Source organism: Poecilia latipinna, unplaced genomic scaffold (assembly GCF_001443285.1).
Source record: "Poecilia latipinna isolate Pla-1442-1.1 unplaced genomic scaffold, P_latipinna-1.0 Scaffold230, whole genome shotgun sequence".
NCBI classification, from domain to species: domain Eukaryota; kingdom Metazoa; phylum Chordata; class Actinopteri; order Cyprinodontiformes; family Poeciliidae; genus Poecilia; species Poecilia latipinna.
In genome coordinates, this window is record NW_015112846.1 from 224,062 (window position 1) to 236,000 (window position 11,939).

General features: G+C 39.2%; 1 protein-coding gene across 1 annotated transcript in view; it reads left to right on the top strand.

Moving 5' to 3' along the window:
• Positions 1 to 102: 102 nt before the first annotated feature.
• The window catches only part of epha6 (eph receptor A6), a 61,234-nt gene continuing 49,397 nt past the window's right edge, over positions 103 to 11,939 (top strand). Inside the window, exons 1-2 of the mRNA XM_015032092.1 lie at positions 103 to 711; positions 9,669 to 9,733. Of these exons, the coding sequence (XP_014887578.1) occupies positions 633 to 711; positions 9,669 to 9,733 (144 nt within the window). The 5' untranslated portion in view covers positions 103 to 632. The remainder of the gene's footprint in view (positions 712 to 9,668; positions 9,734 to 11,939) is intronic.

Here is an 11,939-nt window from a genome sequence, read left to right on the forward strand (position 1 = left end):
GGGGGGGGGAAACGAGTTGTTAGGCTGCGCAGGAGCATTTCTCCCATCCTGGGAAGAGAGAGAGAGAGAGAGAGAGAGAGAGAGAGATGCAGGAATTGATACAGAGAGCCACAGCGAGGGATGCACTGGCCGAAAGTGAGACGGAAAGTCCGGATTTTTCCCCCCCGCATGTCTTCCACTTTATAACATATTTTGAAATAATAATAACACATAATAATTATAATTAAAAAAAACCGAATTAGTAAAGTGACTCTTCATAGCCTTTGTTGACATCAACTCTAGAGTGTCTTTTTTTTTTTTTAGGCTTAAATGACTGTTTTTATAACTTACTGCAACTCAAGCAAGAATTTTTGCACTTATTGTTTTTTTTTGGGGGGGAAGGGGGTTGTCGTTTAAATCATCGGTCTGTCTGTCTGCATCCTGTCAGGGGAATCCGGGATGCCCGACAGAAGAAGAAGAAGAAGAAGAAGACAAGTCCTGTGGATTCAGCCGTGACTTCCCGACTCTGGATATTGGAGAGCTATTTTCACCCCGGTCTTTATGAAACCCCCCATCAACTTTTCATTTCGTGGATCTATTCGCTGAGATTGAGCGACGGTGTAGTTCAAAGCGCGCTTGTGTCTGACTCAACGATGCGCTCCGCTGGGAAATACTGCGTGTTTCTCCTCCTGCTTAAAAGTGTCCTGACGGACCCGGGAGCCTCCAACCAAGGTGAGTGGTGCCGCGCAACGACAGCGCACCCAGAGCGAGGCTGTGAAGCAGATGTAGCCATTTAAAGTAATTAAAGACTTTTGAACTTACACGTCAAAACAGAAGTAGACGACAGTTTGTTGATTCAGCTCGACCACGAATCGGGACTCTGTCTTGCAACAAAGCATGGAGTGCCGCAGAAATGCAAATATCTGCACCGCGATGAAACACGTGCTTTGTTATTATTAAATGCAACGTTTGTCTAATTTCGGTGTACCTCAATTTTATTTTATGGTATTTTTATTTAAAAATTTTTTTGTAGTATTTCCCGGAAATTAACAAACAAACAAACAAACAAACAAAAAATCAATTACAGTCTCAGAACACAAAACAGACCAGAATAATGTAAAAAGCACTGATACATTATCAGGAGAATCAAATCAGACGTTCTCCTTCACCTCCACAGTCTGAGAGCAGTAAACATCCACACTGCAATAGGGGCCACTGAATGCTACAGTAGATGTAAGCCTCTGGCAAACTCTGTCAGCTGGTGCCTTGGAGGTGCATCTGTCTTCCTCCTGATGAGTTCATACAGAGTATAAAAAACATCAGAGGTTTCTCCCAGTCTGGAGAGGATTGCTCATACATGGAGACACACCATGTGACTCTTTTTTTTTTAACTTCATTATGTTTGCCTACTTTTGACAAAATTCACTTGAGCAATCTCTCACTCGCCTCCCCTGCCGTCTACTGGATATAGCTTGTGCAGCTGCATATGCATGAGAAACACAGGACATAATAATGTTATCTCTCCTCAGCCGCAGCGTCACACGGGCAAAAAAAAAAAAAAGTTGCCTTAATGTAATCTGTTCATCTTCCACTTTGCACATTTGCGAGGGTGAGTTTAACATTCTTCCTTTGAATGCCTAATGTTTAGGACACACATTTTCCAAGACGACATGAGCCTTCTCGCTACAGCCATATGTCAAAGTCTCTTTTACTCTGTTTTTTTTTCTTTCTTCTTGTTCTTGTGTGTGTGTGCGCGCGTGTGTGTGTGTGTGTGTTTTCCCACCAGGACGCCTGTCTGCCGGTGACAGGTTGGAAGAAGAGCGGGTACACTCAGGGGAAACTTGAAGAAGAAAAAAAAAATGACAACGTGAGATGTTTAAAATGAAGTGAGAAGGAGTCAATACGTGCCACTTAGCTTTGTAATGAATGTGATTTCCTCCTTGTGATTTGAGGAGTTGAGGGAGGAAAATCATTTGTTTTTATGTAACCGGTTATTTATAGGTGGTTTAGATTTTTGAGGTCAGGAACGTTTTAGGTGGTTTTACCGTGTATAAATAAATGTTGAACCTGAAACTGTCTTTGTAATAATAGTAGCATATACTTCAAGGTCATGATGGGATATTTGAAAACACACTCATTTCTGGAGTTTATGTTATTATGTCAAACCAGTATAAATAGGTCACGCATCCCTTTGCTTCTGCACTTTTGAAATATTGGCTTTAAAAAGTGTGATCTATCGCAGCACATTCTGGTTAAAAAGTTTGTGTTTTCATTAATCAAGTCTCCGTAACGCTGAAGCACAGAAAAGCTTTTTTTTTTTTTTTAGTTATGCAACAGATCCATTAAGCATTTACGTACTGGTCTGCTCAAGTCACCTATCTGGTCTAAGGGCTTATCGCCGTGTTTTTGCATTGTACTGCAAATGGACTCCTAAAAAGCATTTTGTCAGCGGGAATGGTTCTGAGTGTCTTTGTGTTTAAACGACGTTGTCTAAAAGCCCAAGGCTCTGGCCTTAAACACTGGCAGACCTCATCATTATTCATAAATGTTGACCTAAAGTTCATTTCCTTTCCACAGCACTCCACACATTTCGGTGTAAGATTTAAAAAAAATGGCTGCAAAGCCACAACACAAGATTTGATGCATTTTTATTTTGAGAACAACAAACGACTTACAGCGTATTTCAGCTAAGACGCTCAGCCTTTCATGTGCTAAGCCCTTTCAGTCATTCTCTTTTACATTTGTAGAACAACGCTGCAGCCATCTCTAATTCATTTTTACGTGATGATAATTAGCATCTTCTTTTTCAGTTTATTCATAGATTTTCCCTATTTCTGATCGTTTGGGTTTAGGAAGCAGAAAATAGGCATCTGTGATGACTCTGAAAGGCTCCCGAGGGACCAGATGTCTTGAAATTCACAACTTTTAAATTTTTCACATTTTATCATAACACTTCACTTTATTTTATCGAGACTGTGCGTGAAAGACCAACAAAGAGCTGGAAATAGTGCAGTCTATGATTGGTCCACTCTTACGTTAACCCTTTGTAGAATCACCTTTTCCTTATAGGTTCAGTTCTTTTGGGGTTTGTCTCTGCCAGGTTAGCATTTTAACGAACACAAGTCTTTGTCTTTTATAGCACAGTTTCAGTCAAACTGGATGAAGAGTTCATATAGGTCTAGACTTTGACCGTCTTATTTTATCTCATGTTGTTATCTAAAGCCTTCAATCGTTGCTCTGACTTTATGTTAAAGGTTCATATCTTACTGTCTTTCATCAACTTAAACACTCACATATATTTTCTCTTCCAAGATTACATCACAGACCATCTTCGTTGTCTCTGCTGGAAAGTGATGGCATGATGCTGCCACTACCATGCTTCGCTGCCTGAATAGAGCTGATGCTTAGTGTTTCTTTTCCTCCATGGTATTTGGCGTGAAGTCTTGTGCAACTTTTCTACTCAAGCAGCTTTCACCGTTCTGGTTCTGTTCTAGTCCATCCCGACCGGATTCATTACTAACCTCAGGGCTAAGACATGCTGGAACGAAGCGTGCTCTTGATTGACAGTAAACTCCATTTGATGACTGACCCTTGATTTATGTCCCTGCAAACTCCAAACAACATTTCAGCCACTGCATTGCATTGGCGGACATGCCATCTGCCGTCAGAGAGCTGCTCAGTGTGGAGGAGCGTAATTATGAGTTTAATCTTAAGCAGCGCCAGGAACAAATGCGTCAACTTTTGCAGCAGAATGACTGTGATTTCAAGGCCCTGCAAGCAGCACCTCCCTGTTAACAACAGGCACGCAATGAAGAAACAAGGAACTGTGCAGCTCCGGCCAACTTTCTGTCAGATTTATAATTTTGCGCCTACCAGTGCGAAACTCAGGAACTACATAATATTAGTTTGGTGTGACTATTCTTTGGAATTTTCTTTGAAATAAAGCTCATTTATGAATATTGGTTTACGTCTTTTGACATAATCAAAGGTTGGCATGTTGGAAAAAAATAAAGTGCCACGGTATGGATATATTTATATCTACAGAAAAAATAATCAGCTAATCTGAATTGTTTTCATTATGTTTGAGCCATCACTGAACTTCTTTTGGGCAAATTGAGAATGTTTAGTTTGTGGAGTGTTGCTGCTAAGATCATCAACGAATAGATCAAAACTCCTGCGTGATCACGACGACCCGCCCACATTACACGTCCTCAGTAGTGAGGAACAGACGGAGATGGTCACAACTGGGACCAAACCAGACATTAGCTGGTTAGAGTGAGATTTGACAATGGAGAAGCAACTTTAATCTGACAAGTTCCCATTTTCCCACATTTGATGTGTTCCCCCACATGGCCGTTGTCATGGCTTCCCGCTCAACGTTGGCTCACTTCCTGACTCTCTTCTGTAAAGGTCATATTTATGAACTGCATGACTGATAGTTGTCCTGCCATCAGATTCTCCCACCTGAGCTTTAGATCTGTGCAGCTCAACCAGTTACCACTGGTCTCTTGATGTCTGTAATTAATACCCAATCTGTCGGTTTGGGCGGACAATCATGCATATGTAGGTTTACAAATATGTCATATTCTTTCCATTTTTAAGTTATAGACCTGAAAATGGATTGGTGAGATAATCAAAGATTTGCAAATTGCTTGAACATCTAAAACTGCTTTAAACTTAAATTGTTTAAGTCACAGCTTCATTTCTGACCTGTGTGTGTGCTTGGTGTGCTCTTTGGGCTTGATGATGCCATATGTTTACCCATGTTCTCCAACAATAGAGTGCAATTAAGTTAGACACAGGTGGATTATATTCATCGTTTAGGTGACTTCTGACAGCATTTGGTTGTGCTGGATTTTATTATGGGGTTTCAGAGTAAAATGGCATTTTAAAATCACATTTTAATTTTTTATTTTGCTTTAAAATTGAGGTCTAAATCAAATTCCAGTGACATGTTGGAGATCTCCGTTCCAACATGCCAATATGTGACGCTGTGCAGGAATGTGAATACTTCTGCAAGTCCCGGTGCACAGGTTAGTTGACTAGATGATGTTGCCTGTCCACTTAAATCCAACATGAAGACCTGATGCATAAGTCAAAAAGTCTCCTGGTCCTTAGGTTGTCTCTTAATAGTGTGACCCACTTCACATGCAAACTTTTCCTTCAGGCTCGGCCTGTGGCTCAGTGTTCAGCCACTACGCTTCAGTTAGTTTTAACACCTCAAAAATAAAACCATCAATGTGTATAAAGTCTCACCTTACAGCTTGTGGTTGGAGGTGTGACGCTGTAAACACTGCAGATATGTTCTTCATCGCTGATTTGGTGGAAAGTGTTTGCTTTTAATAAGCTTTGTGTTAATCAGTCAGAAAATAAAATGAGGGGATTTTGAAATGAAGAGGCTTCCATTTTAATATGTCTTCCAGGCACACGTTGCACATTTAATAGACATAATGAACCTCAATTTTTTTGTTTAAAAAAGGTGGATATTTTCAAAACATTACCTTTGTCTTGACTTGTGACTTTTTAGGTTCCCCTCGCTGTTTTTGCCTTTTTGCTCTTCCAGTTGGTGTCTAAAGTCTGCCCTTAAAAACTGTGCTTAAGCTTAGAAAGCAAAGAGTATTTACTAAAGTTATAAGAAAAAACTAAATGTGGTTACATATCTGGAGACTGCTGAGGTTAAAACATGCACTCCAAACTCATTATCATGTACTTTTTGATTGACTGCTTCCAGCAGAGTCACACTGCTGCAGAACAGCAAACAAAACACAGATCAAATTATTTTAACCTGTTTTACTTAAAAAAAGTTGTTTAAAAATATCAAATGCATGACATGCTGTGGTTGCCTGTTGTTTTTGTTTTAATTGTGTAAAGCAATGTGTTAAAGGAATTTCTATAATTTATCACTTCCTGTTAAAAAAAGCTTTTTCTTATAAACTCAGCTTAGCTCATTTTGAATGCACATGTGATATTTCATAATTTAACCACGTACTACCAGACTTTACTTATACTTATTACAAAAACTAATTGTGTGTTGTTTTTTTTTTGTTGATCACATCCTAAATTATGTTGACACATAATTGAATACAGCACCAGCAAAACACAAATATAAAAATTTAGTATGCAAATGAATCAATTGGTGATGTAATAATTGTGTGCACTAAATGATGGCAAAGTTTTGCGTACGTGTATGTGTAGAATATACATCAAGAATCATTATTGGTATATACATACCACCTTGTTGGTTTAAATACAAACACAAGACAATCATCTATAAGGGATTAAACAAATTTTGCTAACTTTTCTGGCTCTGTTCCTTAGGTGGATCTCACCTGCATGAGGTAGATTCTTTATGAGGATACAACAACATATACTTTAAATAAGTCCACTGGAAAACAACATGAGGAAAGACGGCGTTAATTTTGAAAGTAATGTGGTCAGACACAAAATGTTTTATGGTCATGTTCTGTTCATTACCAGCTGCAAAAAATTAGGGAGAATAAACGTGAAGCCAATCAGAATCAGTCCGCTTATATGAATGCCTAAAGTCACTTTGTGACTTAATAGCAATAACAGACACTGGGTGATAATTTACGGGCAGGTAAAGGCGATGTAAAAATATGTGGCCATTGACAAACTACCACCAAAATTAAATATCCAGTGAATCAGAAAATGTTTTGGATTTAACCTACAATCTCACGCTGGACATCCCAGTGTTTGCTATACCGCTGCTTCCAAAACACTCAGTAAAACTCTGAAGAGACAGCAGCAGAAACTTATTCACCCAGATAAAATGCTTAGATGAAACTAAAGTGACTCTTGAAAACAGTAGCTGCTCCATTTGTCTGTGTGTCTGTGGGCACTTGAAAAAGTCTGTGCATTACATAAACCTCTTCAGGCTTGCTTCATTGTTTCTTGGCTCCTTAGATGTTTTCTGTATTAAATTATTTTCTGACTGCATTGCTGTGCAAGCACATTGGTATATATTTGAGTAAGAAAAGGATGTGCAAAGAGAATAAGTGGGAAAATGTTGCACTGTCAATCATGTCATGGGACATTGCTCCTGATTATGAAAGATTGTTCTAATTTGGTCAAGAAATCAATATGATTGTCTTGCTGTCTGTCTCTCCCTCCCCTGTCTCTCTTTTTGCCCTCCTTTCAACACAGGGAAGGAAATCTTATTATTATTCACTCCTTAATTACCAGCAGGGAATTCAGGCTAAGTGAAGTCTCTGTAAATACTAAAGTGGTTAATTTAGTCTCTCACTGCGTTTATCTTCTCTGGTTATCTACGCGGCTCTTAAAACGGCCCGGCCCCCATTAAGGAATCTGGGTTCGCCAAAAGTCTGTGGTGCAGACCGGAGCGACGGGTCATCTGAAGATGTGACTCTTTGGTCTATCCACTGAAGTGGGACATACTTTATTGATAGAGATTGTAATTAACTGGCTGTGGGGAGACAAAGGAAATTGCACATTCATCACATCAAATTGGCTCAGGGGGCTTATAGCATGGGCCCGATAATGGTTCTCCCCATGCCTGAGCCGTGACCGGAGTGCAGACAGCTACAGGCGTTATGTTTGTATGTACGCCTTGCCATTTTGGATTCAGGAGAACAGACGCTAGTGAGCATGCTCATGCGAAAAACACCAGCAGGCACTAATACTGAGATCAGACTCTGTCGTTTGTGCCTTTTTGAAATGATCAGCATGTCAGATTTGCTTTGAGAGGCATGAATTATTGGCATGACTGTACGGTGGTTAATGATGCCACCCCAGAGCACCGACTGATGTTCGTGTTTGTGATCGCGGCGCATTGAATAAAAGCAAGATACAAGGTAAGCCTGTAGCTGTGGGGCTTTAATATGCACTCGCAGCAGGTAAAGACGCGCCCACAGGTGTCATTTAATGGATTAATTTTCCCAACTGGCGGGTAATACTGTTACACAGATTTGTTAGATGCTAAAAAAAAAGCCAATCTCCCTTTTTTTAAATTATTATCACAGCACACTACTCCTAATCGTCCTGCTGTGGGTTATCAACGAAATCAATAAAAAAAGTTGTCAGATATAAGCCTTTTTTTTATCTTTAACATTTTTGTCATCTCTTTTGTTTTCCTCTTATCAGAATCACTAGTGTAATTGGATTATGTTGTAGGAAGATGCTGCTTTTTGTTCATTCTCAAGTTTGACACGCTTTTCTGCCTCTTCCATCTCTTCAAACAATCTACAGTCAAACTTTGACATGAGTTTTATTTATTTTTACATGTTCTAATCTAAACTGTTTACAGTCTTTGCCTAGTATCTTCATTATGGCATATAAATGAACTATTGATTTATAGTTTATCATCTATTAATGTTTAATTAATATTTTTTTCTTTGTTCTGTTGTACCAGAGTCTTTGCATCTCTTCTATCTGTTGTAAATTAGAGTTAAGCCACAGCTTGGTGTTTACGTTGTAATTAGAAAGAGGTTTTGCATGTGTTGTAAGATTCATGTGAAGATCTGGCAGGTTTATGGAAGGTTCTATATTTGACAATAACTCTAGTTAGTTAAAACTGTGTCTTCTTTGTAAGACATTCAAAGCTTTGCAGCATTTACAGTTAGCTTTTTTATTTCAGGGTACCTTCGTTTACTAAAAATAGATGTTTGTTTGATTAGCTTGTGATTGTAAATTTGTTAATCCATCTCTTAATCCAGTAACACTTTGACTCAAACTCTCAGTGGCACTACATGATAAAAAAACATAACACAGAAACACATCATCTTCCAAGAAGAAACCACTTTGTTGACTAGGACAGATTATGCCAAATCCTGACAGAAATTGTGACGTGTTCACATGTGTTTATGTCTTTTGTTAGTGTGTAATGTAGCAAGAAAACAAACTTTCTTTTTCCCACCTTGTGAAAAAAAAAAAGATTGGACTAGAGGTACTTTACTTGTTACAAATGACAGCTGTTAAATATCACTCTGTGACAGAAACAAACTTCTGTTCACTGTGTGAAAGCTGCCACTCGTCAACACGCTGGAGCTCTAGTTTTTAAACTCTTCCTGCTGAGGTGAGGACTGGCTTAATACAAGCATATAATCCCAGAATGTCAACCTGAGCAGATTTTAGACATAAACTCATCACTTCTCTTCACTACCAGAACAGGCTGTAAAAGGGTCGTCTTTATTTTCATATTATTTCCAATTGCTTCCATTTTTCACAGTGGAAACCTCTGTGTTTTCTTGATTTGACTTTTTATTGTCTCTCTAATGCTTCTGTCTTTCCCCATTATTTCTCTATTGTTTGTTTTGGATAAAATGCTGCAAAAAAAAAGAAAGAAAGAAAAAAAAAAACAGTGCTTGACCTCTGAAAAGGAAAGTACTAATTTTCTAAGCTTCAGCCAGAAAGAGGATGGATCTGTGTTAGAGTTGTCCTGGACTTCCTTGAAAGCTGTTATTTCATAGGTGGTTGCATCTGTTAAGAGCTTTGCAGCTTATGTAAGCTTCTCATTGACAGCTTGATAACTACCGTGTGCTCTCTTCCTCTTTTGTCACCTCCATTTCTCCTCTTTCTTAAATTCACTGTACAACCTCTCCTGCACTTACTCCATTCTCCTTTACTTTGCCCACTGTTGTTCTTCTGCTCCACCAACACGTCTCCTCCATTTTGCATTGCATTTCTCCCCCTCACCTCTTTTCTATCTACAGTGGTTTTACTGGACACCACAACAGTACTGGGAGAACTGGATTGGAAGACGTTTCCAGTTAATGGGGTGAGTGAAATTACCTCCTAGAGTTTTTCTATCTATCTTTTTTTTTGGGATTGAACAAGACAAAATCTTTAAAAATATAAAGATAAATACAGCAAGCAAGATTAGTACTGAACATGCCAACATTTATTTAATCTCTGTCTAGTGAAGCTTGATTCAAGCCAGTTCAAGTTTATCAGTAGTTATGTGCAAGAGCAAAACATGAGATAATGTTCCTCAGATGAAATGTTTTAAAGCCGTTATTAAAAAAAAAAGAAAGAAAGTATTTTCTACTATAAATTATCTGGACGTCTTGAATGGTGTTCTAGGTACAATATCGCTGTCACCTTTATATTAGGAATCTACATTTCTCTATTCATTCTTCTATTAGGGTCTCAAATTTCTCATTTCCACATGCCAAAAGGCACTATGTTCTTATCGCTAAACGTAGCTGTTGTTGTACGTCAGAGAAAATGTGTGCCACATTATCACTGACACGTTGTGGTGGTGCCTTTCCTCCTCTAAACATGGTGCGTACACTGAGATCGAAAAGGCTAAATTCTGGTCTCATCTGACCCAGACTATATTTTTCCTGTATTTTACAGGCTTGTCCAAAGGTTTTGTCACAAACGTTTAACATAAACGTCAGCATGGTTTTTCTTCAACAGTGGAGTCTTGCGGGTACTGAGACCTCTGCGGCTGAGTGGAAAACATTTTTCCAGTTCGTCTGGTTATAGCAGTTCTCACTGAAAGATTTAAACATCAGAAATAAATCTGTAACACATTTCATCTTGAGATGGATTGTTATGAGATGCTTCTTGTGTGATACCTTGATAACGGGAACACTTTGATATACATCGCAAATTCTAAATGCTGTCCTCTAAATCCTGACACAATGGAGCTTTTCCTTGCTTTATGCCATTTTGCAGTTTCTTTTCTTTGCTGTCCACTTTGTTCTGCATAATGTATGGATTTCTTCTCCTTCTTCGTGACAGTAGATGCACCATGAATTAGTGTGTCACCTACTTTATGGTACAACAACAACAACAACAACAACAACAACAACAACAACAACTATCTTTATCCCCGCTAACACTGGTGCTAAAGGGTGACTTTAAGGCTGTTCTTTTAAAATGGAAACATAGCTTATCTTTGTTAAATAGACTACATACCATGCTGGCGTTTGGTATCTGGGCCCTGACCTTTTCAGCATAAGTGAACACGAAGCACAGGACAGCAGGGAGTGAAGAGTAACAGCACTAATTTCCCCCGAGGGAAAGGCAGACTCAGAATCTGGGATGGATATGGGGCTTTTGAATTTCTTTGTGAACCGCGAGCAGAGAGAGCAGCAGTCGCACACGAGCTTTCAGTTCAGGAGTGTTGCAGATTCCATGTTATAAATGCAGCGGTGTTGTGTTATTTCTTGCCTGACTTGAAGAAGTCCCAAGCGGGGTGTCCGCAGATATTAAGTGCTTTATTAAAATCGGTGTGCTCCTTTTTTTCCTCTTGTGCCTTAGTTGGGACATGCACTGCCTTGGGCTTTGGGGTTTTCATGTCTCCCCACCGAGCCTTTCATATTTTTAGGGGACAGTGGGAGTATAAGAGCAGGTGATGGCTTGTGTGTGTGTGTGTGTGTGTGTGAGTATTTCTATAAACTTCGGTGTTTACCTGAATGTCCGCAATGTGCTGAGCGCAGCACAAAAAAGGCAGCCTGCTCCCCTGTCATCCTCTCTTTTGAAGCTGATGCTACTGTCCACAGAGTTGATGTGCTTTGTGAAGTTTTCTGCTTCTTGGGTTTTGATTTTGACCCGGCTGTCATCTTGTATCTGCACCACTAGCTGGTTGTTGTTTCCTCAGAGAACTGCACTTTGTTTCCGCTTCCCCCCAAAGTAGAGGGCGGTGGCATAAAAAAAAATTGTTGGTTAAAGCATATTTTGTTTTTGTGTAAACAGCATGTGCTTGAAAATGTGTTAGGCAGAGAAACAAAAGTAAGTAGATGTCACAGAAATATTAATTATAGCCAGGTGTTGGTTGTTGAGAGTGTGCTAATTAGTCAGGTGAATGCAGTTTTATTTAAAACTCATTTAAACAAAGCTCGATTTTCCAAAAGATACGAGCGCACACAATGTTTTTGCCCCATGATCTAGAACTCCTGCAGCACTAATTAGGGGTGTTATTTTACATGCTTTAATCCCCCCCCCCCCCCCAAAAAAAAAAAAAAAAAAAAAAA